A 27,802-nucleotide genomic window follows, 5' to 3' on the forward strand; every position below is an offset into this window, starting at 1 on the left:
CCAATTGATTGCTCTTATCATTTAGTCCTCACAACCTTTGATTGGCATGCTCTTCCCAAGTTGTTGCAATTGACATGATTACATGTTGATCCCCGTTCCTAGTGTTTTATTTCCTTGGTTACTTGTTTTGTTAGTTGTTAGTATTCTCTCTTACCTTCGTCTTCGACCTTGCTTAGGCGCATAATTGAAAGTGCTTGAACATTACCGTTCAATTCCTTTGGGTTCGACCCTTGACTTGCCTCTATACTCGTATTTAGGTTTGTTAAGTGTTTATAAATTTAGTTTGACCGAGGGAAGATTAGATAACGACCTAGTTTTCCCCTCGTCACAGAGGCGCCGGCAGGAAAAATCGCTAGTAAGGTTGTAGCCATCCCCGTTGGAATCTGAAATTCAATCCTCAGGCCATGCCGCTAGTTCAAGGGTTCATCGGCAAGGGGGTTCGCAGGTTGTAAGGCACGAGATGGTCAGGGTTGTGGTCCAATTAAGGGCGTCACCGTTTGCGCGGAATATCTTGGATCAACCTATGGAGAAAATCAAAATGTCGACATGTAGGTATGATGGAAAGGGAGATCCAAGTAGATATATAACCTCATACGAGGGACATATGATTCTGTACACCAACTCGGATGCCTTATGGTGCAAAGTCTTTCTGACCACTCTGACTGGGGTTGTAGCGAATTGGTTTAAAAACTTGGGAAATGGAATGATAGATAGCTTTGAGAAGCTGACCAAAATGTTTGTGGGACAATATATCAGTAATAGTGTACAGCAGAGGACTTTAGGAGAATTAATGGCAATTAGACAGAAGGCTGATGAGTCTCTAAGGGACTACATCAAGAGGTTTAACAATGAAGCGAACACAATCCCAAAGCTCCAGTAAGAGATAGCAGTAATGGCACTAATGAATGGTCTTAGCGTCTTGGAGTTTAAGAGGTACTTAATCAGAAAGAATTTGCCCACACTACCAGCAACTTTTAACAAGGCCCATGACTACATAAAAAGCGAAGAGCTAATGAAAACAAGCAGCCGAGTTGGTACTGCCGACAGAGCTCAGCCTATGTCGGAAGGAGGATCATCAGAGGTAGGAAGGCTAAGAAATCCGGCCCCAGTAAGGGGAGGAGGAAGTCGGCAGGAGGTTAGAGGTGCTAAGGCGCCAATGTGGTACAATTCGTGCACACCATTGAACACGCCGAGGGATGCTATATATTCAGTCAATCAGAACCGAGAAGGATGGGTGAGACCTATGCCTATGAAGGCAAAAGGAAGGGATTCCAAGATGTACTGTATGTTTCACCGAGATGTGGGACATTACACTGAGGAATGTACATAGCTGAAAGATAAAATTAAAGAGCTGATAAGGAAGGGGCATATGGCTCTATATCGGTTGAATGTGGGAGGAAGTCAGCCAACGCAATATCGGCAGGTAGAATGCCAGCAACTTGAAGAAAGGCCCAAAAGGCCACAAGCCGGAATTGTTTGGAAAGGGGTTGGAGGCTTGCCGTCAATAGGGAAAAATGTTGATGGGATAACTGAGGGACCGGTACATGGAGGAACAACAACAAGAGCAAGGAAGCACTTATCGAAGCATCGACATATAATCAATGCTCTCGATGCTGATAGTCGCCCCCGACCTACCTGTATCCCTGATGTGGTGTTTACGAAGGAAGATGTAAAGGGAATTGTCTTTCCTCATGACGATCCACTAGTGTTGATAACAAAGATAAATGGGGCTGATATTAAAAGGGTCTTAGTGGATGGCGGTAGCTTAGCAAATGCGCTATTCATTCAAGCATTTAATGAAATGATGATTGGGAGGCAGTACATGACGCAAGTAACCTACCTAGTAATTGGATTTAATGGGTCAATGGTGAGGCCGGAAGGAAGCATTGTCTTACCAATATGACTAGGTGATTGAATGGCGGCAAGGGATGTGATGGCAGAGTTTTTGGTGATTAATGTACCGTCGGCTTACAATGCTATAATAGGAAGACCGATAATTCATGATGTGGAAGTAGTAGTGTCAACTTATCATCTGACAATTGCGTATGTGTCAAATTTGGGAGCCGTAGAAAAGGTACACGGAGGGCAGGTGATGGAAAAATCATGCTATGTGACAGCTTTGAAGAATCCAGTGCAGGAGGGTCCAATACCGAATAATCCAAAAAGAGAAAGGGAAACAACGGTGCGAGATATGTCAATGGGAAATTTTGATGCAAGGCCGGAAACTGCACCAAGGCTGTCACTAGGAGGAGAAACGGTACAAGTTGAACTTCTACGAGGAGATCCTAGTCGGAAAGTCAAAGGTGGGGAAGATATGGATGTTGATATGAGGTGCCACCTGATCAATTTGTTGCGAGAGAATGCTGATGTATTTGCTTTCTCGGCGAATGAGATACTTGGGATACATCCTGAGGTTATGGAGCATAAGATGAATGTTGACAGAAAATTCAGGCTGATAAGACTAAAGAAGTGTATTTTCTCAATAGAGAATATTGAAGCAATACAAGATGAGGTTAACAAACTCTTGGCGGCAGGATTTATAGAACAATGCACTTATCCAGAATGGTTGGCAAATGTTGTAATGGTTAGAAAGCCAATAGGAAAATGGTTAATGTGTGTGGATTTCACGGACTTAAATAAGGCTTGCCCCAAAGATTGCTATCCGTTGCCACGGATAGACAGGCTGGTAGACTCCACTTCCGGCAATGCGATGCTGAGTTTCTTGGATGCATTTTCTGGATATCACTAGGTCAGCCTTCACAAGTCACATAGAGCGAAAACATCATTTATAACGGATGCTGGAGTGTTTTACTATAAGGTTATGCCGTTTGGGTTGAAAAATGCAGGGGCAACTTATCAAAAGTTGGTTAATAAGATTTTTGAGAAGTTAAAGGGACAGAATGTAGTAGTATATGTAGATACACAATTGTGAAGAGTAGGTTGAATGAAGATCACATAGCGGATTTGAAAGAAACATTTAAAACTTTGCGGAGATACTAGATGAAGTTGAATCCCGAAAAATGTGTTTTTGGGGTCAGATCGGGGAAGTTATTGGGCTTTATGGTGAGTGAACGAGGTATCGACACAAATTATGATAAGGTGAATGCAATTCAAGAAATGAAACAATAGAAAACAATTCGGGATATACAGAGGCTTACGAGCAGAATGGTAGGGTTGACCCGCTTTATTAGCAAATCAGCAGATAAAGCACTTTTGTTCTTTGTGGTTTTAAGGAAGAATAAAACCTCCGAATGGGGCAAGGATCAAGTTAAAGCGTTTGAGGTGGTGAGAAATCATTTGAGATCCCTCCCAACGGTTGCAAGGCCACAACGAGGTGAGTGGTTACAACTCTACATATCGGCCTCACCAAATACAGTGGCGACAGTATTCTTAGTAGAAAGAAAAAAAGCAATAGGTGTCGATATACTTTGTCAGCCATGTCCTCAATGCGAAGCGTAGATATCCTGTAATAAAAAAGATGGCGCTGGCAGTGGTAGTTTTGGCCAGAAAGTTGAGGCCTTAATTTGATGCTCACCCAATAGAGGTGCTAACACATCACCCATTAGAGAAGGCGCTGCAAAAAATGGATACGTCAGGATGTTTATTGAAATAGGATGTAGGGTTTTCAGAGTACGAGTTGCATTATAAACCTAGAGTATCAATTAAGGCACAGGCCTTGCCAGATTTTATTGATAAAACTTTATATAATGATGAGGAGGAAGAATTGGGAATGTGGCAGGTATCTGTGGATGGTTCAGCAACAACAACTGGATCTGGGGCGGGATTTTTGATAACAGCCTTGGATGGGAAAACTTTCGAATATGCTTTAAAGTTCAAGTTCAATGCTACAAATAATGAAGCCGAGTATAAGGCGACCATAGCCGGTATTCAATTTTTGATAGCAGCAGAAGCAAAGCGGTTGGTCCTTACGACTTACTCTCAGTTGGTGTCCAGCCAATTTAGTGGAGAATATGAAGCACGAGAGTGAGCAATGGTAAAATACCTTGAAAAGATTAATCAATTAGTGGCACAGTTGCAATATTTTGAGGTGAAGCTGGTGCTGAGAGCAAAAAAATGTGCAGGGTGACGCTTTAGCAAAGTTAGCCAGCTTAAGTTTCAATTACCTGGAGAGAACGGTTATGGTAAAAATTTTAAGGCAAAGAAGTATAGATGAGACATTGAAAGAAGTTCTGTGTGTTGATAACAGCAGTCAATGGTACGATAAGATACTGGCTTATCTCCTACACAGAGCACAGCCAACTGATAAGGGGGAATCCAGAAAATTTAGAAAAATAGTGTGTGGTTCATCATGTACCAGGGGCAGCTGTATAAAAGGGGTTTCTCATTGCCGTTACAAAGGTGCATAACAGATTACAAATCTCCAAGGTTGATTAAAGAAATTCATGAAGGAACTTGTGGGAATCACCTCGGTGCCCGAGCTATGTCATGGGAAGCAACGAGAAGGGGGTACTACTAGCCTACAATGAATGAAGATGCCTCTCGGTATGTAAAAAAGTGTGAGAAATTCCAAAAGTTTTCCCCAGCTATCAACTTACCACCAAATGATTTGATGCCAATACTGAATCCAGTTCCTTTTGCACAGTGGGGAATGGATATAGTAGGGTCGTTTCCGTCAGCAACGGGAGGAAGGAAATTTCTCTTGGTTGGTATAGATTACTTTATAAAGTGGATAGAAGCTGAGCCAGTAGCAAAGATAACAACATCGGAAGTGAAGAAGTTCATTTGGAAAAATATCTTCACAAGGTTTGGATTGCTGATGGCAATGGTTTTCGATCACGGCTCCTAATTTGACTGTAAGCCTGTTAAAGATCTTCTAAATTTGTACAAGGTTAAGTTCGCGTGTGCTGCAGTTTGTCATCCGCAATCCAATAGCCAAGCAAAAGCGGCAAATAAGCAAATCATAACGGCTATAAAGAAAAAGATAGAAGATGCAAAAGGCTTGTGGGCTGATTTGATGCCTGAAATACTGTGGGCAAACAGAACAACAGTCAGAGAAGCCACAGGAGAATCACCCTTCAGCTTAGTCTTTGGGACAGAAGCAGTGGTACCAGCATAGGTAGGATCGCCGACATTTAGGATTTAACATTACTATGAAGAGAAAAATGATTTGTTGCTGAGAAAACAACTAGATTTCCTACCAAAACTGCGAGGGAAAGCGGCGGTTAGATCGGCTGCCTATAAGGACAGAATGTCGAGGGCGTATAACAAAAGGGTTAACTACCGGCCTCTGAATACAGGAGATTTGGTACTTTACATAACGACGACAACTGGAAAAGGAAATGAAGATGGAAGTTAAAAGCAAACTGGGAAGGACCATACCGGATAAGAGATAAGGTAATGCAGGGGTCATTCTACTCGGAGACAATGGACGGGAAACCATTAAAGAATGTCTGGAATACCACAGTGCTTAAAAAGTATTATGATTAAAGAATAATGTAATGTCCTTTTGTAAATACACAGCTGATATTGATGTACAAGTAATATCAGTCATGAATAAGAATAAAGTTATCCCTCACTTAACAAATCATCGATACGTGGGACGGACAAATTAAAACCGCTTCCGTGAAGATAATGTCATTATAACCTGATCAGTTGTATTCATTAACTCACGAGATTGCTGGTTCAAAATATAATACCGGCCAAATCAATTCATAGTATATGCCGACATGAGGCGAAATTTTGTTTATGATTGCCGAAAAGGGTACTTAACTGACTATGAAAATAGTGCAGTAGGTGACCAGCGTTATACTCTGAAACAACAACTACATGAGTAGTACAATAAAAAAGGGGAACTAAAATGCACATATCTGTATTACAGATACTTGCACTATGGGGGCAACAGATAGCGGTGCATAAATAATAAATGTTGCTTGCCAAAAAATAAAACCAATATATGTTGGTTATTTATCACTGCTACTAATAAAGCGGAGAACTTGATTGCTGAAAGGTTGATAGCTGCTGATAGTGATAATGTACATAACCAAAATAATAGCGTTATGACAGATGGCAAATCTAAATAAGGAATCCGATATAAATTTTCAGTAATTATATGTTAAAGACGCTATCAAATGGAAACTTAAAATACGAAAATAGTTACAAACAAAAATAGCAAAGGAAGGATAAATGTATAGCAACAAGAACGGTAATTGACAGGCATCACCACAAAAGGGGTACATGCCGCTATAACAGCATTATCAAAAGCAATAGAACATAGCTAAACAAAAATATTAAATGTTTAAAAGTTCAAGATCATGGCCAATAAGGCCCTATTACATAAGATTCACACAATGATGTCGGTGATGACTGCCCGCCCCTTCAAGCTTGTGGATTTTTAAGCTCAGGAGAGTTTAGAATACTGGGGTTTGAGGGGCCGTCATCAGTAGCTGGCACAAGGTTGAGAAGATCTTCCTCGACAAATTCCTGCTGCATAAAACTGGAAGGAATCTTATGAGCTCCCTTGTTGAAGGCTTTCTCAACCTTAGCCCAATCATCCTTCTACCAACCGGCAACCTGAGAAATGCACCTCTAGGCAGTAGTCCACCCTCCACCAAAACGGTCTTGGAGCTTGGTGGCAAATTCCGCAGAAGTCAAGTAACTGCCTACAGCTCTTTGCCGAATGATAGGCTTGTCAGCTTCCATTTTCTTAACCTTGTCCTCCAAGTTTTGGATGGAAACCTTGGCATCAGAAAGATCCTTCTCCAACAAAGGAATGCGCTCTACGTCTTTACTCTTCTCGGCAATCTGGTTTTTTAGAAGCTGGACATCCTTTTCAAACCCTTCAAGCTTAGCAACTGATATGTCCATTTTATATAGTCTTTTATCCCCGTCCCTTGGTCGTTATTAGTAGTGTTTTTGGCTCTTTCGGGCCACTTTTATTACTAATTTGTGTGTTCTAGTGTTTTCGTAGTCTTAGTTGTATTTTACAGGAAATTGCACTCTTGGAGCATTTTCCCGGGCTTTATTGGATCGATTACGGAAGCTAGAAGGACAGGACCACTTTTGGAGCCCAAGACCGGTGAGAGCCGGTGATTAAGGGCTCGGTAATCGGGATACCGAGGTATATGGACCGAGTGATCAAGACCCTAAGTGGATATCCAGATTGGGCCGAAGAAATAAGCCCAATCGAAGCTCCGAGCCTCGAGGTGAAGCAAGGGCCCGATCGGGCAGCTTAGCTCGATCGGGCAAGGCGCGCAAGAGTGTGCTGGTGCGTGGCCAAAGGCGCGCCCGATCGGGTGAGCTGCTAGCTCGATCGGGCACGGCTGTGAGAAGAGCAGTGCGAGAAAAAGGCGCGCCCGATCGGGCGGCCTCTAGCCCGATCGGGCGCATGTTTCTGGAAGAACTCTTTTGTCGAGCAATTAGTTTCTAATTAGGAAGTTGTTTTAGTTTTGTTTAAGTACGGTTTTAGAGGGATTAATTTCACTTACCTTCTTTCTTAGATTTTCTCTCTCTACTTAGTATTCTCTCTCTCTTAAACTCTCTCTAAACTTTTGTTCTTAATTCTACTCTTAATTCCAGATTACTTTTTGGTAACAATTTCTTCCCCTTTAACTTCAGTTATTTTATTTTCTTTCTTGATTATGCTTTTATTTATTTATTTGATTAGTTTAGATTTAATTATGTGTGAGTAGTTTTATTTCTAGGGTTTATGGGGATCCTTAAATAATATGAAGGGGTAAATTATTGTTGTTGATTATCAATGCTAGATTAATTTCCTATTGATTGATTTAATGCTCTGTGACTAGATTAGGCCTATCTTTTATGCATGAGTTTGACAATATTGATTCAAGAATCGAGAGATGATAATTAATGTTTAGGTCTAATTTCAATAGGCAAGTTAATTTATAAATGGTTAAGTCAAGATTCGAGAGATGAGATTTAATACCGGTAAATTAATTGTGTGATTGTAATACGTAGCGAGAGCCCTTTACAATCTGGTTAATTGATGCATTGATGATTGACTATTATTGATTATTGGTATTGCATGATAATTTCTTATTGAATTGTTTTAACGTTTTACAATTGCGGCTTGTAAAAGTATAGCAATATTAAATTAATGAATCGAGCAGATATTAATTTGATATTAAAGGCTATTTTCAATAAGAACTTAGATCTAGTAAACTGCGAGAGCCTGTTAGATCTATGTTGATTAATAAATTGCGAGAGCCTGTTAAACATGTTATTTATGCAATGTCAATGATTGATTACTATGTTTTACCCTGGAGTATTATTTATTGGTGAACCTATGCCCTAAATCCTTTCATATATTGTTTTCTTCCTATTCTCAACCTTAGTAGTTTAGTTTCTTACTTAATTATAAATATTGGTTACTTAAATAATTTAGATTATAATAATTAATTAGGAGTAAAAAGACTTGTTTCCCTGTGGAGATCGACCCTACTTCCCTATCTACTTTAGTTAGAGGACTTAGGAATTATTTTTGATTAGGGGATACGACTTTACCTTGTCAAAATTTGGCGTCGTTGCCGGGGAAACGGTTTTATTTTTATTTCTGATTGTTTTTGTGGTCTAGATTATTTCTCTTTTGTCTCAGAGAGCGTAAGTTCTCTGAGACAAATCTCATATTTGCTTCTAGTTTTTGTTTATGCCCAGGTGTTCCAGATCAGGTTACATCCCATTCGATCCTGAGATCGAACGTTCCTTCCATAGACAGAAAAACTTCTACAAGGAAATCCTGGCGGATTCTGGTGATAATAACAATCATCACCGCTATCCTCCAACTGATTCCAGCGATTTAGAGGCATCATCACACGCAGAATCAGAGATGACGGCTCCAAAGAAGCTTAGTGATTATTCACAACCAAAGCTTACGGATTTTCCACATCTCGCCCCTACTCCGGCTCTTGACGGGGTTCAATTTGAAATCAAACCTCAATTTATAACGATGATAGAGAGGAAGCAATTCAATGGAGCCAAGGGTGAAGACCCGAATCTTCACATTGCCGACTATTGTCAATATTGCAACACCATCAGGCAAGTCGGGGTCACTCAAGACCAAATCAGGGAGATTCTCTTTCCCTTCTCTTTAACTGGAAAAGCTAAATTGTGGTTTAATGGCTTAAATAGAACTACACTTGGTATAACTGACTGGGAAACTCTTGTTTTGAATTTCTATAACAAGTATTATCCTGCAGAGAGAACAGCAGTACTACGGAGTGCGATTCAGAACTTTGCCCAAGAAGCCGATGAGTCTTTATACGAGGCTTGGGAGAGGTTCAAGGACTTACAAAGAGAATGCCCTCACCATAATTTAGCACAATGGCAGTTAATCCAAGCCTTTTATAACGGCATTAGAAATTCCTCTAGAATAATATTAGACTCTGCAGCTAGTGGGAGATTTATGAATCTTAATGTTGATGATGCAGGTCAGGTTATTGAAGATTTGGCGATACACAATTCCCAATATGGGAATCCCAGAGGATTTGCTAACAAGGGGAAGCATAGTGTCGACTCTGTATCCTTTTTGCAAGCTCAACTAACCTCTATTTGCCAAAAATTAGATAATCTGAGCACTGCTAATGTAGCTAATGTTTCTGTAATTAATAATAATTCTAATGAGGCTTTCTGTGAAAATTGTGGTATTGTAGGTCATTGGGAGCAGGATTGCAGGAGTTCCGTGGAGCAAGTTAATGCCTTCCAAGCTTATAGGCAGAATAACCCATACTCCAACACTTACAATCCTGGGTATCGGAATCATCCATACCTTTCCTACCGGAGCACTAATGTTCAAAATCCACCACCACAAGAACCATAGGCGCCACAGCAACAGCAGCAGAAATATTATCATCCCAATGCTAGCCAGAAGAATCAACCACAACAACCCCCCTCATCCTCCGACCCTTCTCTGGCGGAAATTAGAGCAATGTTGGTCAATATGCAAAAGCACATGGAGAGCAGAAATGCGACAATTGATCAAATTCTAGCGCATAATAAAATTGTAGATAATCAAATTGCGCAACTCTCCGCTACTCTACAAGCCCGCCAACAGGGAGCCTTGCCGGCACAACCTACAAGGCCTACGGATCAAGCATTTGCAATTACTCTAAGGAGTGGTTTGAACTATGAAGGGCCCTCTATGCCTAGAGTTGATGAACCTGTTTTATTAAATAATGCTAATCTTGATTCCATTAAACCAAACAATGTAGTTGATAGCCCTGCAGGGCTAAAAGATAATACTAACATATCTAATTCTACATTGCAGGGTACAACTCCAGAGAAGGTGTCTACTCCAGACAAGAATAAGAATGCTCCAAAGCCAATCATCAAACTTCCTTTCCCCAATCGTCAATTGAAGACAAACTTGGATAAGCAGTTTGGTAAGTTCCTAGAGGTGGTTAAAGATTTGAAGGTAACAGTTCCCTTTACTGAATTGATCACACAAATCCCGTCATATGCAAAATTTATGAAAGAAATTTTGACGAGAAAAAGGTCTATTAGTGAGGTAGAGACAGTAGCTTTCACTGCAGAGTGTAGTGCCGTACTTCAAAATAAGTCTCCACCTAAATTAAAAGATCCGGGTAGTTTTTCTATCCCTTGTCATATAGGCAATCTCTTGATTGATAATGCATTATGTGATTTGGGTGCTAGTGTTAGCGTCATGCCATTATCTGTGTGTTCTAAGTTGAATATGGGTAAGTTAAAAGCTACCAATATAACTCTACAAATGGCCGACCGTTCTTTCAAATACCCCTTAGGTGTTTTAGAGGATGTCCCCGTTAGAGTAGGTAAATTTTATATACCTGTGGATTTTGTTGTTCTTGATATGGCTGAGGATATGCAAACCCCAATTATTTTGGGTAGACCATTCCTTAACACTGCAGGAGCAGTCGTAGATGTAAGAAGTGGTAAGTTAACACTATCAGTAGGGGACGATAAAGTGGTTTTTAATCTGAATAATGCCCCTAAATGCTCCATGACTGAGGAGAAATGTTTCAGTGTTAATGTGGTTGTAAATTATTCTAACAAGCCCCAAGCTCTTGAAAAAGATCCCTTGGAGGCGGTATCTTGTGTTGCATCCTTTTCAAGTGAGATAGACAAATGGCAGAAGGAAGTCGATGCAATAGAAAGAGCACTCTACAATGTTGGTCTTGGTTTCGAGGATGAACAAGTGGAACCGATCGAGCAAGTTGTGCGAATCGAGCCTACGGTAAGTGTTCCGCCAGATCGAGTTGCAAGTGTTGAACGCAATGACAATTTGAAGCAACATTCGATCGAAGAAGGGTTTTTAGTGCGTAGCATTGAAGATCCCCCAGTCCAAGTCAAGGAGGATCCACCAGATAAGGCGACTTGGCGTCCCACAGGTTATGTCAGGAAGCCGCATCGCAGCCTAAACATCGCTAGACCGGGTGAGAAACCACCCGATCAAGCGTTAGGCCAAGGGTCCTAGAAATTGTACTTGGTAAGAAGGTCGTGCGGGACCTAGATAAACCAGCGCTTTGCGGGAGGCAACCCGTATTTCATGCTTTCTAAGCTAGTTTTTCCCTTTTATTTATTTTCTTTTTGAGAGGCGAGAAGAGTGTAATTTTACCGTTTATAAGTGTTTTTGTACAGGTATAGGTTAAAGAGATCGAAAGACTTAGAAAAAAATTTGAAGACGAATAAGAGTTAAGAAAACAACTGGGCACGGGCCCGATCGGGCAAGGCTTGCCCGATCAGGCGCGCAAGAGAAAGTTTTATCCAGCCTTTAATTCGCCCGATCGGGCGTGGCTGCCCGATCGGGCGCGAGAGGAGAGCTGGAAACGACCTTTTTTTTCGCCCGATCGGGCGAAGCTGCCCGATCGGGCGCGCAAGTTCAGTCACAAACTCGAGCAAATTTCGCCCGATCGGGCGCAAATCGAGTGAAGGAAAAGATATGTCGGGCGAACCATAGGGCGAATTTTTCGTTCGTGTTCGCGCCCGATCGGGCGCGCAACTGAGATTCCGGAATAACAATTATCCGCCCGATCGGGCGAGGCTTGCCCGATCGGGCGCGCCTAATTTCGACCGTCCCCTATATTTTTCTTCTCCTTTCTTTCCTCATTTCCTCCTTACTTCATCTTCTTCTACTTTACTTTCTCTCTCTAAAACCTCCATTTTTATACCTTCAAACCACTTATTCTTCAAGATCCTCTTCAATTCTTCCATCAAAACTCAAATTTTTTTACATATTTCTAATCCTTTCACCTTTCTCTGCAATCTAAACCCAATTTCTACCATTCTCTCTCAACTATTTCTAAAACCTAAGAGAGAGAAACCACTCAATTCCTATTCTTTACACCATCAATGGCTTTCAAGAGATCAAGAACGGTGAGGGGCGAAGGCTCAAGGAACCAAGAGGCGAGAATTGACCCAGACTTGCAAATTCCGGGATGGGAGAGGGTGGTCATCACCACCCAAGAGCAAAAACAGAGGATGCTTAACCTCATCACGAGGCAGGTAATTCTCACTCGTTTTATTCATCACCCTACTCTTATTAGACTAGGTATTGATAAGCATGTAGAAAAATTATTTAAAGGAGTTGGCATGAGCGGTTTCTTTGACATGCATTACGATACTTATGATTATTTAACCTTAGAATTTTTTTCTAGTTTTAATGTCATAAAATCAAATGCCTTAATTTCTCATGTTCAATTTCGGTTATTCAATAATGATATTAGATTGACTTTGAAAGAGTTTGGTAAAATTTTATAGCTGAAATCGGATAGGCCTCTTGAACCCCCCAAGACAACATTGTCGTTGTCTATCAATCCCTTACGGGGGATCCTAACTTGAATCTCCAACATGCTAAAGGTACTTGGATACAACATCCCGTGCCAAAGATTTGGCAACGGTTTGTTGGCCTTACCATTTTTGGTAGGCATGAACCCGCCAATGTTAGGCGGGATGAGCTTGAATTACTAGGGTCATACATGATCCCTAGGAGTGAAAAGCTGAATATAGTCCACAAAATGGCCAACCACTTCCAACGGATGGCCAATGCGGCCGAGGCGGGTAGGTCTAGGGTGCCAATTTACTTTGGTGGCCTAGTTACACATATAGCGGTCAAACACCTTAGCTTTGTCCCTAACGATGATGGTAAGGTAGCCGGCCCAACTCTTATGGACCTACCCTATCTAGGTAGCCTTAATTGGGTTAATGTCATAGGAGGGGATACTTGGTGGGTGATTCAACGGGAATCGGGTAGGAGGGATAATGCTTCCACTTTACCCCACCCCACCTTGACCAAATTTGAGAAGGGGAAGCCTTCTTACACTTTTGCGCTTGACGGTCAAGGTGAGGTGCAACCGCCTCACCCTTCACCCCAACCCCATCACTCACCAATTGACCACTCACCTCCTCACCATTCACCACACTATCCACCACCTCAACCCTTTACATACGATATCCCCACCTCCTCTACCAACTACAACATAGACCCTAACGCCCCTTATGACTTCTCGGCTTTTAGGAGTCAATTGGATAGGATTGAAACGGGGCAAGGGAGAGTTGAGGGTTTGGTTAGGGATTTGGATGCTAGAGTAGGGTCTCTAGATAGAAGGGTAGGTCATGTGGAGAGGAACCTAGGGAGGGGTTTATACCCCATGTATGATGACTACGCCCGTCGGGGGGCTATTCCCCCCGATTCACTTGTCCCTGATTGGTTCCAATATCCGCAGGGTGGATATACAAACCCAAGTGCCTTTGGTACCTACGTCGACTACTCATCGGTCCATGGTTATTGGACCGATGTACCTTTTGGTGGGCTTGGAGGGAATATGGACCCTAACTACTTTTCAGGTGGTTCGGGGTATGGAGGTGGTGGCTCTAGCAATGGAGGTGGTGGTTCTAGCCACGGCGGGGGCTATTCGAGGATGGATGAGGATGAGGAGTAGGCTACTCTCCCAAGTCAATGAGGGCATTGCTTGATTTGGCTTGGGGGGGTGTTCTTTCACTTGGTAATTCTCTTCCTTTTCTCTCTTTATTTGATTTCTAGTATAGTTTTTATTTGCTTTCCTAGTGTAGTTTTTATTGCTTTCTTATATATGAAAAATATAAAAAAATTGAAAAGATAAAAAATTCAAAAATACGTTCCAATGAATTATGAATCATACTTCCCTGTGCCCCATACTTGAGAAAAATTTGTTTTGGTTCTTGGTATTTGATGATGAACATTGTGGATTTGTTGGTCATGATTTGAAGTTTGAATGCTTGGATTCCTACACATGAGTCAATTTTGTCCAACTATTTGTGAATATAGTGCTTGACTAGTTGATTTGGTTAGGAAATGTGTGATAGTTCCATAATTCCTGATATGTCAATGAATTTGAGTATTGATTTGCAACTATGAGTAGTGTTTCATGACTTATTATTATGCACATGAGGAGGACGAAGGCGTTCATTCTTTTAGGTAGTCTTCGGAGTATTAGATACATTTGTTCCCTTCTTGTTACCCATGTTGTTGCTTGTTCCCTTTTATTGTTTATTTAGCCACATTACAAGCCTATATGAGCCCATTGGTTACTAGTCCCAAGCTTGGCTTGGGGAGCTATTAGTTGGTGAGGTGAGGGAGTTGCGGTGTGCATATTACTTGCACAATGTGGGAATAAAAGAAGAGTTATTGTTCTTTGATTTTTGATTGAAAAATATAGATATTGTGTTTCAAAGTTGAATTTTCCAATATGAGTTAAAAAAAAAAAAAAAAAAGAGCAAAAGAAAAAAATTTATTAATGCTCAAATGTTCTATTTGAAGGTTGTTCAAGGAAAAAGAAAAAAAAGAATGAGTTCAAAGTTTATTTTTCACTCAAAGTTCTACATTATCATATTTTTATGAGTGATTATTGTAAGTGTTGGGATTGTTTATATTGTTTGCAGTATATTTGGTGGATTGTTGTTGGAGTTGGTTATGTTGGAGATGTGTATGATCATCATTATTTTGATCATGGGTTTTATTAGGATATGGCTCCTTTAAGCATAGTTTTTCTCTCACTTAATCCCAAATTTATCCTACCTTTACCCTAGCCTTACATTACAAGCTTAAAAGACCATCCGACCTTGTGCATAGAAGTTATGTAAATGTGAAAGTGTTGTTTATCAATGCAAGTTATGACTTGGCATATTTCGAGTCGACTAGTAGGATGAGCGTTCAATGTTTTTATACACACGAGAGTGTGAGTTGGGAGGGCATTGTTCACATTAAAGGGGTTGGTTGGAGAGCGATCGAGTACATTCTTTACTCGCCACATAAATGAAAGTTGAGTGTGTGAGCACTAGTCTTGAATTCTATACGCTCTTGTGGTTTGCTCTATTTGACAATTGTTAAGGAGGAAGGGTGATTAGATGAATAAGATTGATTGATGTTGAAGCATGTTCATTAGATTTGCCTTGAATCGTTGGTTTTTAATTTGATTATTGGGGTGAAATATGATTTATATGTTCATTGATGAGCTCTTTGCTTAGGGACAAGCAAAGGTTTGGCTTGGGGGAGTTTGATATGTCCATTTTATATAGTGTTTTATCCCCGTCCCTTGGTCGTTATTAGTAGTGTTTTTGGCTCTTTCGGGCCACTTTTATTACTAATTTGTGTGTTCTAGTGTTTTCGTAGTCTTAGTTGTATTTTACAGGAAATTGCACTCTTGGAGCATTTTCCCAGGCTTTATTGGATCGACTACGGAAGCTAGAAGGACACGACCACTTTTGGAGCCCAAGACCGGTGAGAGCCGGTGATTAAGGGCTCGGTAATTGGGATATCGAGGTATATGGACCGAGTGATCAAGACCCTAAGTGGATATCCGGATTGGGCCGAAGAAATAAGCCCAATCGAAGCTCCGAGCCTCGAGGTGAAGCAAGGGCCCGATCGGGCAGCTTAGCTCGATCGGGCAAGGCGCGCAAGAGTGTGCTGGTGCGTGGCCAAAGGCGCGCCCGATCGGGTGAGCTGCTAGCTCGATCGGGCACGGCTGTGAGAAGAGCAGTGCGAGAAAAAGGCGCGCCCGATCGGGCGGCCTCTAGCCCGATCGGGCGCATGTTTCTGGAAGAACTCTTTTGTCGAGCAATTAGTTTCTAATTAGGAAGTTGTTTTAGTTTTGTTTAAGTACGGTTTTAGAGGGATTAATTTCACTTACCTTCTTTCTTAGATTTTCTCTCTCTACTTAGTATTCTCTCTCTCTTAAACTCTCTCTAAACTTTTGTTCTTAATTCTACTCTTAATTCCAGATTACTTTTTGGTAACAATTTCTTCCCCTTTAACTTCAGTTATTTTATTTTCTTTCTTGATTATGCTTTTATTTATTTATTTGATTAGTTTAGATTTAATTATGTGTGAGTAGTTTTATTTCTAGGGTTTATGGGGATCCTTAAATAATATGAAGGGGTAAATTATTGTTGTTGATTATCAATGCTAGATTAATTTCCTATTGATTGATTTAATGCTCTGTGACTAGATTAGGCCTATCTTTTATGCATGAGTTTGACAATATTGATTCAAGAATCGAGAGATGAGAATTAATGTTTAGGTCTAATTTCAATAGGCAAGTTAATTTATAAATGGTTAAGTCAAGATTCGAGAGATGAGATTTAATACCGGTAAATTAATTGTGTGATTGTAATACGTAGCGAGAGCCCTTTACAATCTGGTTAATTGATGCATTGATGATTGACTATTATTGATTATTGGTATTGCATGATAATTTCTTATTGAATTGTTTTAACGTTTTACAATTGCGGCTTGTAAAAGTATAGCAATATTAAATTAATGAATCGAGCAGATATTAATTTGATATTAAAGGCTATTTTCAATAAGAACTTAGATCTAGTAAACTGCGAGAGCCTATTAGATCTATGTTGATTAATAAATTGCGAGAGCCTGTTAATCATGTTATTTATGCAATGTCAATGATTGATTACTATGTTTTACCCTGGAGTATTATTTATTGGTGAACCTATGCCCTAAATCCTTTCATATATTGTTTTCTTCCTATTCTCAACCTTAGTAGTTTAGTTTCTTACTTAATTATAAATATTGGTTACTTAAATAATTTAGATTATAATAATTAATTAGGAGTAAAAAGACTTGTTTCCCTGTGGAGATCGACCCTACTTCCCTATCTACTTTAGTTAGAGGACTTAGGAATTATTTTTGATTAGGGGATACGACTTTACCTTGTTAGCAACCTTGTCTCTGAGGGCCGCCATCTCTAAGTCATCCTTCTGTTTTGCCTCTCTGATTTGAGATGACCTTACCAGCATTGTCCAAAGCTGTCTGTAAGGTACTCCGAGCAGTAGAGGATTGATGATGTTGTTCGTGATAGTATCGATACATCTCCACAAGCTCGGTACCAGACATGATGGCCTGAAAATGATCATAATTAGCAAAGTAAATAAAAAAAATAATAATATAACAAGGTAATAAAGACATATATATATAAAAAAAAATAATAACAAATTTAACAAAGGCAAAAGAGATACCTTCATCAGGTCATGCATATGCTGGGCAGCAAGGGGACCGATAGCGCCAGCAAGCTTATCCATTGGAGGCGCAATATTGCGCAGAAGCCAACAACCGAGGTTTCCTCCTCGCATAGGATCATTAGCAAACAAGGATTCATTCCAGGATACGTCAAGCTCCAGCTCCCATCGATCCCCTGAATGGCCGTCAAGAACGGAAAACCTTTTAACAACTTCACCAGAAAGTCTGCCCTCGTGGCATTCGATCCATTGGTTAAACCGATATATGAGGCCAGGAGCACTCACATCAGAACCGCCGGTAGCACCCACCCTAGTTTGGACCTCGGGAATGCTGGTTGTGTTGGGGAGAATTGAAGAAGGAGATTTAGATATGTGAATGATATCCTGAATTATCACTCCTTTGGCTAAGTTTTTTGTGGTTAACACCGTAGAAGGAACCACCGTTTTGTCTTTAGTGTCGGCATGTTTAGGAGATGGAGGTTTTTCTTGATTCTCGGTCTCCCGAGATTTCCTTTGAGTTCGGCCGTTGGGTTTCTTTGCGTTGTTGGTTCCGGTGTTACCACCACGCCGGGTTTCGAGCGCCGTTAATTTCCTCTCGTTAGATTGCTCGTCAGCCATCGCCTCAGCTTTTCTCTTAGGGTTGATGGGGGAAGCGTGGTTGCAATAAGAAGCGAGAGTATTGTAACTAGGTTTGGACACTGCCTGATAACTCTCTTCCCGTCTGCTGACAACCTAAGTTGTTTGTTGTCTAATTTATCAACACCTGAAATAAAGAAAGCAAGAGAGCACGTAAGGATAACTAAAACTTAGCCTAACATTTGTGTTGATATAAAATATATGAGTGCAAGCACTATAGCAAAAAACAAAACGTAAATAAAATGATGATGAGTTAGTACCATAACAGTCAGTCCAGCACAGACCGACATGGGATAAGGGGGCATTGCCGAGAATGTATCCCACGTTTGGCATCCACACCTTAGGGGTAAGACGGGGCCTACCCTTATCATCCTCAGACTCCACTATGTCAAAATGACTGACAGCTCTAAGTTCATGTTGGCCGAGTTCTCTTTTGGCAATAGTGTCGAATCGAGGATGAGGACGACAGAAAGTTCTCTGAATTGGAAAGTCATCGGGAACAGACAAAAGGAAGAACTTATCTTGCCACCCTTTACAGCTGGATAGTTTAGGGTAAACTGTGTATTTAGAAGAGGCTCTATACCAGGACCACCACCCCTCTGACTGACCATCTCTTTTCAAAGTCAGTAGCCTCCGAAATGCATTAAGTGTTTGTGGGAAATTCCTGTACAAAATAACCCACACGAGAGAAATAACGGCACGAATGGTAGGAGGAGTTAACTAAACCAAGCACATGTTCCAGGCCTTTAAAATTTTCACCACAAACGAGTGAAGGGTAAATCGTAACCCAAAATCAAAATGTTTAGCGTATATGGCAACATGACCAGCAGGGCAATCCAATACTGATGACCCGGAAGCAAGAAGGAACAAATCATACCCATCAGGCAAGTTGTAAAACCGTTTAGCGCGATGTCATTAATCCTTCTCCAGTGTAGTTTTTCTAAATTTGTCGCATATTTTAGCTTTTGCGACTTTGCTGCTGGCCGACAAAGTAAGGGGTTGCCGACACTTGGCATCATCTGTTTCGGAGTTATACCCCTCGTCCAAACTTTCCTCTTGAATGACCTCTGCCGTTAGGTTGATAATATTGTCCCTACTCTCGGCATGGACACTATCCTCTTGCTCAGCATTCTCATCCCCAAGAAAAGAGTTCACTGCAGAATCGTGAACGGGGGATGCTTGTTGTTCCTGCCGATTTAAGGGAGCCTCCCTATCACCTGATTCAAAAGAGCTGGAACTCACAACCTGATTTGCTCGGGTTTTTTGCTTGATTCAGCAGCATCCTAGCTGCGACCTCAAGATGATAACTAGTTTGTTTCATTCTCGGCATTGGTGTAGTATTTATACCTATGTTACCAACGTTAGAACCGTACTGGTCGAAATGGGTGTTGGAAAAACTTCTCAAATTATAACGGACGCTGACCGGTTTTTCGTTAAGAATTTCGACATCCTCCGAAATACTAGGGTTAGTGGGACGAGCTGCCTTCTCACAGTTGGCTAGTATTTTATGACGGTAAAAAGCTGCCCTTTGCTACTACAAATAACGGCTAAAATGGATCGTCAATGTTGTCAGAAAGAGAAGAGGCAGTTCCTTTGTTTCCGCCGAGATCTTTCCCTAAAGATTGTCTTATTAGACGGCGCCCAACAGTGCTAAGGGTAGGTTGTTCTTCCTCAATACTACTACTGGAAAATTATTATTTTAACCTAAAAACTTAGAAAATAAAGAGGCAACGAAGTACAAAACATGCAAATTGAAAATAAAATATTGTAAATACCTTAAATTATTCGCCCACAACGCGGAGCTTCGACAACCTGGTTACGCTTTAGAATCTAGCACTCAAAAGACGGGCAACTGCTTCAAACAAAGGTGATTGATGCGCAAATGTCAGCTTTCCTTAAAATATTTCTCATAAACTAATTTTTTTTCTTTTTTGCGAATAAAAGTAAAAGCGAAAGAGGGGAGTAAAAGAAGTTTTTAAGGGTGACGATTGATGTGACAGTTGCGTCAGAAATCTAACGGCTGGGGTAGTTTTAAAAGTTAAAAAAAAAGGAGTGTTAGATTGACGACACATGTTTGATAAATGGTAAATTTCCCGCTCATTAAAATAAGGTGATAACCTAATAAACGATTTGTTTTCCAATTAACGGCCTTGTTTGTTGTCGGCACACAAGGTCACTGGGGGGAACGGAGTTTTTTGCTCCCCAATCTTTAATTAAGTAGACCTTGTCTGCTATCGGCACACAAGGTCACTTGGGGGGGGATGGAGTTTTTCGCTCCCCACTCTTTAATTTAAGTAGACCTTGTCTGCTGTCGGCACACAAGGTCACTGGGGGAAAACGGAGTTTTTTGCTCACAACTCTTTTATTAGAAAGCATCATACACTGGTTAACACACACAACCAGGAGAATTATAATAAATTAACTAAAACATTTTCACTAAAAGTCATCCTAAATATAACAGTTCACAAAAGTAGGAAAAAGTGTTCAATAGAGTGCAAGAAATGCACATCCATTTTCAAGATTCCATAATAAAGTGAGCACGTCACATTTATCAATTTCACGTCCTCACTTGCGGGGCTAGTTGTATGGGGGGATATGAAAAATGGGCTGACAATGCTTAAAGGGCCGATATCTTATACGGGTACGGATCCACAGCAACTATGGAACATATCGACATACATACATAAGGAAGATATGTCGGCTTATCAGTGATCGGCACGTGGCAACATCGCTTTGACATATGGCACAAGGTATTTTGCATGGCATGCAGCCACCTGTCATTTGGAAAGGTTATAAATAGTCAAGCTTAATCCCATAATCAAGGTAGCATTTATTACTCTCTCTCTCTCTCTCTCTACTTTCTCTCTCTACATTACTTCTTATCTCTTTCTTAAACATATTATAACTTTGGTTTTCCCCTGATCACCCCGGAGTAAGCTAATTTAATCTCTTCTCTCTGTGTAGGTTCTCATCTGGACGATAGGAGCTTTACGGATCTCGGACTCAGGCTTTCGGGTTATCGGATCTTAACCGAAACATAAAGCACTGAGCCAATCTACAAAACTATTCATGCATACTTACAACAATTAGACTACCTAATTAAAAGATAAAGTGCTATATAATAGAGATATTCATGCTCTTCAACTTTTAAAACTTCTCTTGATAAAAGAAATTTGATACACTTGTTCTTGAACTTTGTCAAGAGGCTTGAAATACTTCAGAGATTTCGATAGTAGTATTGCACCTAGGAAAAACCTGCAAATACAAAGCATGCAACAACTAGCTAATTTGTTTATTTGTCATCATTTCATAAACTTAAAAAAGATAAAATTTGTTGAAACAAATAGACTCTTAGTGATCCCTAAACCGACTTCTTTTATTGTCACATCATAAATACTCCGTATTTAGTGGTTCAGCAAAGGTAACATTAAGGAATAAGCAATAAAAGTGGGCTGCCATTGAAATTTTCATAGCCTTTTGTCTTTCAAATTTAAAGTGCAAACCTAAAGACCTCCATTGAGCAATTTTCAATAGCTTATTAACCAACGGGTGTAAATACATATAAACTATAAATTTATCCTAAAATGATCAAAAGTCATCCAAAAATGATTAAGAATTACCCATTATAAGTTAAAATCATCTAATTATTTTTATTAATGAATTCCCTATCTCTAAAGATTGAGTAAAAATCAAATTTCAATGTGTAATACATTCATATTATCCTTATAAATATATATACTTATTATCTACATTAAAATAATATATAAAGTTTAAAATTACGCTAAGATAGGATTAAAAGTTACCTAAATTTTGATTGAAATGTACCTTAAATTTGTTTAATGTACACGAATATTATTGTATACCTGATGTACACAATATTATTTGAACGTTATTTAAGTAAACCATAGCCACTAGCCTACTCATCCAACTCAAGTTCCAAACACCCCATATTAGCCTGTATCAGAAAAGCAATTAAATTTTATAAAAATACAGTAGGGCAAGTTGGTTGTGAGTTGGGTGTGAAGGCAATTTATGGTAAATTAATTAGAAAGAAGATGAGGTTTCTCCTTTTAAGTCGCCTCTTTGGTACGTACACTCCATAAATTAGAAGCTTGAAAAGGGAAATTAAGGAAGTAATTTAATACAAAAAGCAATCAAACTTTAATGCTTATGGCACAATTGCAAAGTTTGTGGGTCGTGTTGTATGGCACATTTGCACAAATTAAATGCTCCAACTCAATTCCTATTACACATTATTGCTTTGCCGTGCTTACCACCAATACAGCGGTTTTGACAATGAAAAGCCATGATATTTCCTTCTAATATTGCCTTTTTATCTCGTCTTTTTCCTAGTTTCTTCTCATTCTCTTCTTACATACCTCAAAACCAAAAATTTGTAAAATTATATATACTTTACTTCAATGGAGTGATGAGTGGCATTTATGCCACTCTTTTATCCTTTTTCTCTAAGGATTCTCCCCTCGTTTGCACTTGTTTGGCCCTCTTTCTAAGCATTTTTACTTAGCTTTGATTTCTCTTTTCTTTCTCCTTTATCCTCCCTTTTCTTAGTCTTCCCGCTTTGCTCTTATTGTGCTTTTCATGCTTATGCTTTGTAGGAACCATCGAGATTTTCAAGAGGAGGAAGCTAAGCTCAAAGGAAGCTAGAGGAAGCATGATTCAGAAAAGGTTCGGTCGAACCTCCTGATGGTGTGGCCGAACCTGCTCAGTGGTTCGGCCGAACTTCGAGGCAGGGGCAAGATGAAAATTGGCAGTTTTGCAGGAGTGGCCGAACCACAGGAGTTCGACCAGACCAGGATCAGGGAGGTTTGACCGAACCTACCCATGGTTCGGCCGAACCTACCCTGTAGTCCGGCCGAACCTTCCCATTTGTTCGGTCGGACCTCTCCTTTTCTCAGCTGACTCTGTACGGACTATATAAGTCCCTTTTTAGAACGTTTTGGGGGATTAACTTAGTTTTAATTTTCTACATTTTTAGCTTAATCTAGAGAGAGAAACTTCATTAGTAGAGAGAGAAAGTGTGGATTTCTATTGATGAACTTGGATATTGAAGAAGGAGCTTGATTGAATCTTTGTAAATCTTCATCTTCAATGAATGAGCAATCTCTTACTCTCTTTCTTTACTTTTGTATCTAGTTTTTTTTGCTTATTTTGATTTTCCTTCTTTGCTTATTGATCATGTTGATGCTTATTGATTTGATGATTGATATTGTCTTCAATATGATTTGTGAGTAGTCACCTAGCCAAGGGTGTGGGGATGGTGTAGTTGTTAATTGATTCATGCTTATGATGTTGGGGGTTATGTTAATGGTGATTAAAGTCTTTGTATGCTTGATATTCTTTGGTCTTTCTTGCAAGTGCACATTGTTAGTTGATCAAAGATGAGTCTTTACTAACAAGTAACGGAAGTTGACTTAGTTGAGATTCATTACTATCGATAATTCTTTGTTTGCACCTTCTAATATATGGTTCTAATGTGGAAACATAGAGGCTATGTTAGGAGAAATCGATTAACCCCGGAAGGCGGTTAGATCGAGCTATATTTCGATATTCTTGTATGCTTAGTTTACCATTGCTTTGCTTCTGTGTTATTGCATGATCAAGTGACATCTGCATCTACCCACTTCCCTTGGTGTTTAGTTATATTGATCTTTAATCATTCTTAATCCTTAGTTTAATCTCTTAGTTATTCATACTTCTTGTCCCGAGATAGCTTAAAGTCTTAAGTAGTGAATGCGGTGTTTATGCATGTCTCCCTGTGGTTCGACCCCTCTATTTACCCTATACACGTATTAGGTTGGTAGAGCGTTATAAATTAATTTGACTTAGGTGTAGTCGCTCGACGACACGATTATTCCCTTGTCAAATTGGCGCCGTTGCCGGGGAGACGGTTTCCATTGCTATTTCATTGCTTGTTTAAGACTATCTCACCTTTATTTGTTAGTGTTTGCTACTTTTGTTACTTGTCAGTGCTTACGTTCTTCTTAGCTTTGTTGTATGAACAGAGGACGAACCCGCTCAAGATCTTTAATTCCCATCGATCCAGAGCTAGAGAGGTCTTTGTCCCTACTTCGAAGAGAAGCAAGAGCAAGGAGTAGAAATTCCCGCACTCCAACGAGAGGAGTAAGAGAATTAGAAGATACTCCACCCTCTTCACCCTCAAGTGAAGAATTAGATAGCCCTAAATCATCTTCGAATTCAGAAATCAACCCTTTCTCAACCTATAAGTTTGAAAGTAAAGAAGGTTCTAAAATGGGAGAGAATACGCCTTTGAGTCGTCTTGGGGCCCCCGAAGCTTTTAGAGCGCAAAGTGGGATCCTAACTCCTACTACTCAAGCCAACAATTTCGAGATCAAGCCTAATTTGATTGCCTTGATTGAGAGGAAACAATTCTCGGGTGGAAAGTTTGAGAGTCCTCATGAGCACCTAAAAGAGTTTGAGAAATATTGTGACACAATAAAGGCCAATGGAGTGACTCAAGAATATATTCGCCTCAAAATGTTTCCATTTTCGCTAATTGGGAGAGGTCTAGAATGGCTAGAGAAGGAGGTGCCCCCTAATTCTCTCACGACATGGGACCAAGTGACTATGGCTTTCTTGAGGAGGTTTTATAACCATAGGAAGACCGCCGAGGCTCGGTCTTTGATTCAAGGTTTTCGCCAAAAGAGTGGTGAGTCTCTAAGTGCGGCATGGGAACGATACAAAGAGCTTCAACGTCAATGCCCACACCATGGGATACCCAAGTATCAACTCATTCACACTTTCTATGGAGGTCTCTGACAGGGTAAAGTCGTATCCCCTAATCAAAAATAATTACCCAAATCACTAACTAAGGTAGATAGGGAAGTAGGGTCGATCTCCACAGGGAAACTAGTCTTTTTACTCCTAATTAATTATTATAATCTAAATTATTTAAGTAATCAATATTTATAATTAAGCAAGAAACTAAACTACAAAGAATAAGAGTAGGAAGAAAACAATATATAAAGGGATCTAGGGTATAGGTTCACCAATAAATAATATTCCAGGGTAAAACATAGTAATCAATTATTGACATTGCATAAATAACATGATTAACAGGCTCTCGCAATTTATTAACCAACATAGATCTAACAGGCTCTCGCAATTTACTAGATCTAAGTTCTTATTGAAAATAGCCTTTAATATCAAATTAACATCTGCTCGATTCATCAATTTAATATTGCTACTTTTACAAGCCGCAATTGTAAAACATTAAAACAATCCAATAAGAAATTATCATGCAATACCAATAATCAATAATAGTCAATCATCAATGCATCAATTAACCAGATTGTAAAGGGCTCTCGCTACTTATTACAATCACACAATTAATTTACCGGTATTAAATCTCATCTCTCGAATCTTGACTTAACCATTTATAAATTAACTTGCCTATTGAAACTAGACCTAAACATTAATTCTCATCTCTCGATTCTTGAATCAATATTGTCAAACTCATGCATAAAAGATAGGCCTAATCTAGTCACAGAGCATTAATCCAATCAATAGGAAATTAATCTAGCATTGATAATCAACAACAATAATTTACCCCTTCATATTATTTATTAGATCCCCATGAACCCTAGAAATTAAACTACTCACACATAATTAGATATAAACTAAGCAAAGCAATAAAATAAATCATGATCAAGGGAATAAAATAATAACTAAGATTAAGGGAAGAGAAATCGTTACCAAAATAAATCTGGAATTAAAAGAAAGAATTAAGAACAAAGGTTAAGAGAGAGTTTAAGAGAGAGAAAACTAAGTAGAGAGAGAAAGTCTAAGAGAGAGGAGATAAGGGAAGAAGAGAGATCCTAAAAAACGTATTACGGAGGAGTATTTATATTCCGTACAAAAATTCTACGCTAAAACAAATTAAAACTATGTTAATCATCTACTAAGAAAACACGCGCCCGATCGGGCGAAGGGCCGCCCGATCGGGCCCGCCTTTTTCACAACGCCTATACTGATGTGCCGCGCCCGATCGAGCCTACGCTCACCCGATCGGGCCCGGTCTTCTTCTTCAAGGCTTGGACTTCGATTGGGCTAGATTTCTCGGCCCAATCCATATTTCCTTTCGGGTCTCGAATACATGGTCCAAATTCCTCGTGATCCCAATTACCGAGCCCTTAATCACCGGCTCTCACCGATCTTGGGCTCCAAAAGTGGCCGTGTCCTTCTAGCTTCCGTAGTCGATCCAATAAAGCCCGGGAAAATGCTCCAAGAGTGCAATTTCCTGTAAAATACAACTAAAACTACGAAAACACTAGAACACACAAATTAGTAATAAAAGTGGCCCGAAGGAGCCAAAAACACTACTAATAACGACCAAGGGACGGGGGTAAAACACTATATAAAAAGGACATATCAGTCTCACACCTCAAGGAAGAACAAGCCTATACGCCGCGGCCGGTGGTCCAATTATGAACAAAGGAGAGCATGAAGTGGAGTGTATTATAGAGGAAGCCGCAAAGCACTATGATGATTGGTACGAAGGAGAAAGGGATGCTACTTCTAGCAAGGGCGTTTATGCATTGGAGCAAGCCAACGCAATCAACAACCTTTCTACCCAAATCTCCAAAATGACCAAGCAAATGGATGAATTGATGAAAGAAAGGTCCAACCCTCATGGTAATATCTCCCCTTCAACAAAGGGAGGCAATGGTATGGATACTTCCTCCCCCTCTTCTTACAATACAATGCCCCAAGGGTGCATGTTTTGTTCTAATTGTGAAACCTATGATCATGATACCTCTCAATGTGTCTATGCTTGTGAAGTTCAACCCCCTTCCCATGAACATGATAGTAATATGGAAAATGTCAATAATATGAATTTTGCTCCTAGAATGGGAAATGTAGGAAACTTGAGGCCAAACTCCAATCAAATGGGGAATTGGAATCAAGGTGGAAACCGTGGTTGGAACCAAAATGGTGGTGGTTATGATAACCAATACCATGGTGGGGGAGGCCCTTCCAATTTCAATGGAAGAGGCTACTCTAACCAAAGAGGGTATGGTAATCAAAACAAACAACCTAATCCCCGATACCAAGAACATCAAAATCAAACATTTGGTGACCAAGGTAACACGGGAAATAATCAACAAATCAATGTTCCTAACCAAGGCACCGGAGGCAATAGGGGCCAATTTGCTTCTAACTATGCCCAAACTAATAGGCCTCCGGGTTTCCATCAACCCCAACTTCCTCCACCTCAACAACCTCTTCAAATTGAAGCCCCTCCAATAGATCCCGTGATGGCTAAATTAGATGCTCTTTTAAAAATGCGTGAGGAGGATCAAAAGAAACATGAAGAGGCTCAAAAACGAACCAATGCTCATATGAAAATGCTTGAGACTCAAATTGCTCAACTTGCATCTAATTCATCCCCTTCTTCTTCTTCTCCTTCTTCTTCTCACATCCCAAGTCAAGGAGTCAACCCAAAACCTTTGTATGCCGTGACAACAAGGAGTGGGAAGGTAGTAGGGAGTGACCCTTTGATTGAGGAAGAACCCCAAGAAAAGGCGGAGTTAGAGAATGAGGGTGAAAAACCCAATGAGCCATTGAGTGTTGAAAAAGAAAAACATGTTGAGGTGCTCAAGGAAAAAGAAGCCACCCCCTTGCCCCTAAATCGCCAACCTAGAGAGGAAAAGCTACCCTTTCCACAACG

General features: G+C 40.1%; 2 protein-coding genes and 2 non-coding genes across 4 annotated transcripts; 2 read left to right on the top strand and 2 right to left on the bottom strand.

Moving 5' to 3' along the window:
- The first annotated feature begins 1,915 nt into the window (after window positions 1–1,915).
- On the top strand, window positions 1,916–2,749 carry LOC145625061 (uncharacterized). The gene has a single exon (XM_081678143.1). The coding sequence runs from the start codon at window positions 1,916–1,918 to the stop codon at window positions 2,747–2,749; it is 834 nt and encodes a 277-aa protein (XP_081534269.1).
- A 1,734-nt stretch (window positions 2,750–4,483) lies between these two features.
- Window positions 4,484–5,077, top strand: LOC145625062 (uncharacterized). The gene is made up of 2 exons (XM_081678144.1): window positions 4,484–4,786; window positions 4,850–5,077. Exons 1-2 carry the CDS (start codon window positions 4,484–4,486, stop codon window positions 5,075–5,077), a joined length of 531 nt encoding a protein of 176 aa, XP_081534270.1.
- A 4,107-nt stretch (window positions 5,078–9,184) lies between these two features.
- On the bottom strand, window positions 9,185–9,291 carry LOC145625905 (small nucleolar RNA R71). Its single transcript, XR_014110800.1, has one exon. It is a non-coding gene; the product is annotated as a small nucleolar RNA R71 (small nucleolar RNA).
- Window positions 9,292–24,742: 15,451 nt separating this feature from the next.
- LOC145625948 (small nucleolar RNA R71) lies at window positions 24,743–24,848 on the bottom strand. The gene has a single exon (XR_014110839.1). It is a non-coding gene; the product is annotated as a small nucleolar RNA R71 (small nucleolar RNA).
- Window positions 24,849–27,802: the final 2,954 nt, after the last annotated feature.

Source organism: Chenopodium album, chromosome 3 (assembly GCF_948465745.1).
Source record: "Chenopodium album chromosome 3, dcCheAlbu1.1, whole genome shotgun sequence".
In the NCBI taxonomy this organism is placed as follows: domain Eukaryota; kingdom Viridiplantae; phylum Streptophyta; class Magnoliopsida; order Caryophyllales; family Amaranthaceae; genus Chenopodium; species Chenopodium album.

Bases quoted from the DNA above. Each gene is read 5' to 3' on its own strand.
- LOC145625061 (XM_081678143.1), top strand. From the start codon at position 1,916: ATGGCGGCAAGGGATGTGATGGCAGAGTTTTTGGTGATTAATGTACCG.
- LOC145625062 (XM_081678144.1), top strand. From the start codon at position 4,484: ATGAATGAAGATGCCTCTCGGTATGTAAAAAAGTGTGAGAAATTCCAA. The intron at 4,787-4,849 runs GTTTTCGATCAC...AATTTGTACAAG, and splicing joins TTGGATTGCTGATGGCAATG to GTTAAGTTCGCGTGTGCTGC.